The 3,531-nt window shown below is 39.2% G+C and overlaps 1 protein-coding gene across 1 annotated transcript in view; it reads right to left on the bottom strand.

Annotated features, from left to right (window-relative positions):
- GRIP1 (glutamate receptor interacting protein 1) overlaps positions 1 to 1,754 on the bottom strand; it is a 464,606-nt gene extending 462,852 nt beyond the window's left edge. The window contains exons 1-2 of the mRNA XM_010841627.1: positions 1,643 to 1,754; positions 522 to 652 (exon numbers count right to left, since the gene is read on the bottom strand). Coding sequence (XP_010839929.1) covers positions 522 to 652; positions 1,643 to 1,754 — 243 coding nt within the window. The remainder of the gene's footprint in view (positions 1 to 521; positions 653 to 1,642) is intronic.
- Between the last annotated feature and the right edge of the window lie 1,777 nt (positions 1,755 to 3,531).

Below are 3,531 nucleotides of genomic sequence, written 5' to 3'. Positions count from 1 at the left end.
CAGAACAAGCAATTCCCACAAATGTATTTGGTTTGGCTCACACTGAAGTTTTTTTTTTTTTTTTTTTAATGGGCTAACATCTAAAAGTTAGGAATTTCACAAATAAAACATTCTTTTTTCCCTTGAAAAGTCAAAAGATCTGACAGCTCTGAATCCAGTTCCAACATAGCAACCATGGACTAAAACTGAGTGGCGGTTGCCACCATAAATAAACATGTGCTTTCCACTGAGCCACAGTCCCTCCCCTGGGCCCAATTCACTCATCCAGTTACCATCTGCCCCCTGCAGGCATTTATACTTGTGAACCTTGGTTGAGGTAGTATGCTGCCAGTTCCAAAACACTAATTTAAGAGAAATTTCAGCTCCCTTATATTTTCATGTAAAGAAAGTGGATTATTATGACAAATTGGTTTTAGTTGCACTAAATGTTCACTAAATTGTAAAATTAAATGTCTTAGAAAAAAACTTGGGAAGATGGGAAAATAAAGCAGGTTGAATTATTCAACAAAATGTGCTTCAACCGAGAATAGCAGATACATGTTAGCAAATATTTTTTTAAACGCTAATTCTTTTCTTTCTAGGAAGTAGGTAATAGTTGCCTGAATTCCATTTACATGGTTTCCCCACTCTTCTAAATTAGATTCGCCGTTGCCTTTTAGGGAAAGAGGAAGAGATCAAATTTTGAGATTAAGTCTTCAATTGACAGTGTTCCCTAGATCTCTGATTAGTTCGGGCCCTTCTGTGTTTATTTAGATTGAGCAGTGGTTAGAGTATTTTCTGAATAGTAATATGGAACATCCAATCTACTAGAGAAATCTTTGAGACATTAAGTCAATCTGGCTCTTTTCGATGCCACGGTGATTATGCATGATGCCAAACACTGTGGTAGACTCCCTGTTACCACAGGGGAGATGCTCAGACATAGTGAAGGGGAGACAGGGAAAACACACTGTTCCCTGGCAATAAACCTGTCAGACCCAACACCACTTTACTGCAGCATGTGATTTGTAATATACTCCAATTAGTCTAAATGAAATTCATAGATCATGTAACTCATAAACATATAACTTCAACATAAAATACCTTACCCAATAATCTACATTTAAATATCTATTATTAAATAGATTAATTTATTAATCTATTTACTATCTATTAATTTAATAATAGATATTTAAATTAGTAAATTTGAGGACACCAGAAGATGGCGTTAGATCTTTGCACCTACTTCTAATAAACAACTTCAAACTTAAGAGATAATCAAAAGCCATTCCATACAATGTACATAAAATAAAAGGGTAGAGTCACAGGTAGACAGCACAGTAAAAATTAGTGTGTTCACTGTATATTAAAATGGTGAAAAATATCTCATGTCAAAAAAATGAAAAAACTAATCACAGACTGGGAGAAGATATCCGCACAAGGCACATCTCATAAGTGACTGTTATCCAAAATATACGAAGAACACTTAAAACTCAACAATAAGAAGACAAACTACCCAGTTGAAAAATGGGCTAAGACTCTAATAGACATGTCACCAAAGAAGATTTACAGCCGACACATAAGCATACGAAAAGATGTTCCACATGACGTGGCATCAAGGAATTGCAAACACAATCAATAAAGAGATACCCACTACACCTACTAGAATGGACAAACTCCGGAACATTGACGGCGAAATGCCCGAGGATGTGCAACAGGAACATCCAGTCACTGCCGGTGGAAATGCAAAATGGCACAGCAACTTTGGATGACATTTTGGCAGTTTGTTACCAAACTAAAGATACTGTTAACGTACAACTCACCAATCACACTCCTTGGTATTCACTCAAAGAAGTTGAAAACTTATGTCCACACACAAATCCGTATTCAGATGTTTATGACTGGCCCTTCAGTAGATGAGTGAATAAATAAGCTTTGATACATCAGATAATGGAATATTATCTGGCATCAAACAGAAATGAGCTATCAAGCCAGGATGAAACATGGGGGAATTTTAAATTCATATTTAGATCCACAAATGTATATTTAGTCTACAAAGAGTTGGACTGACTGAATTGAAAGAGGTCAATATGAAAAGGCTGCATAACATGACGATTCCAGTCATACGATTTTCTGGAAAAGGCAAACTATGGAGACAGTAAAAAGATTAGTGGTTGCTAGAAGTTAGCAGGGAGGGAGGGATGAGAAGGCAGAACACACAGGGTTTCTGTTAAACTACTCTGAGGATACTACAGGCTTCCCAGGGGGCTTAGTGGTAAAGAACCCGCCTGCCAATGCAGGAGATGCACGTTTGATCCCTGGGTCTGGAAGATCCCCTGGAGAAGGAAATGGCAACCCACTCCAGTATTCTTGCCTGGGAAATCCCAGGGACAGAGAGGAGCCTGGCGGGCTACAGTTCATGGGGTCGCAAAGAGTCAGGTACCACTGAGTGAGCACACACACAGACACACACAGACACACCCACACAGAACAACATGCATGCCTCTGTATATAGCAGCACTAGCTTCTAGGCTCAAATAATTATAAACAAGCCTTCATTTACAGGAATATTTGTTCATATAGATATTCGAATGTTGTAAAGATGCAGGATATTTGGAAGTTTCTCCTTTTATCAATAAGAATTACTGAACCCCAAGCCCCCATCCACAAAATGCTGGTCTCCCTCCCCTTTTCTCAAACTTAGCCCATCATTATGACAATCCAAAATGTCCTTATACATTTCCAATAGAGACATCTTGGGTCTTCTTTCTGACAACCGTGGAGCTAAATTATAAATTAACCAAGGAAATGAAGCCCTACTCCTGGAATTCTTCCTGTGTGTGTGATACCTACCCCTACCCACACCCACAGTGGCCACAAGACTGGAAAAGGTCAGTTTTCATTCCAATCCCAAAGAAAGGCAATGCCAAAGAATGCTCAAACTACCGCACAATTGCACTCATCTCACACGCTAGCAAAGTAATGCTCAAAATTCCCCAAGCCAGGCTTCAGTAATATGTGAACCGTGAACTTCCTGATGTTCAAGCTGGTTTTAGGAAAGGGAGAGGAACCAGACATCAAATTGCCAACATCTGCGGGATCATCAAAAAAGCAAGAGAGTTCCAGAAAAACATCTATTTCTGCTTTATTGACTATGCCAAAGCCTTTGAATGTGTGGATCACAAGAAACTGTGGAAAATTCTGAAAGAGATGGGAATACCAGACCACCTGAGCTGCCTCTTGAGAAACCTATATGCAGGTCAGGAAGCAACAGTTAGAACTGGACATGGAACAACAGACTGGTTCCAAATAGGAAAAGGAGTACGTCAAGGCTGTATACTGTCATCCTGCTTATTTAACTTATATACAGAGTACATCATGAGAAACGGTGGGCTGAAAGAAGCACAAGCTGGAATCAAGATTGCTGGGAGAAATCTCAATCACCTCAGATATGCAGATGACACCACCCTTATGGCAGAAAGTGAAGAGGAACTCAAAAGCCTCTTGATGAAAGTGAAAGAGGAGAGTGAAAAAGTTGGCTTAAAGCTCACC

Source organism: Bison bison, unplaced genomic scaffold (genome assembly GCF_000754665.1).
Source record: "Bison bison bison isolate TAMUID 2011002044 unplaced genomic scaffold, Bison_UMD1.0 scf7180017864163, whole genome shotgun sequence".
In the NCBI taxonomy this organism is placed as follows: domain Eukaryota; kingdom Metazoa; phylum Chordata; class Mammalia; order Artiodactyla; family Bovidae; genus Bison; species Bison bison.
This window is presented reverse-complemented; position numbering and strand designations above follow the sequence as displayed.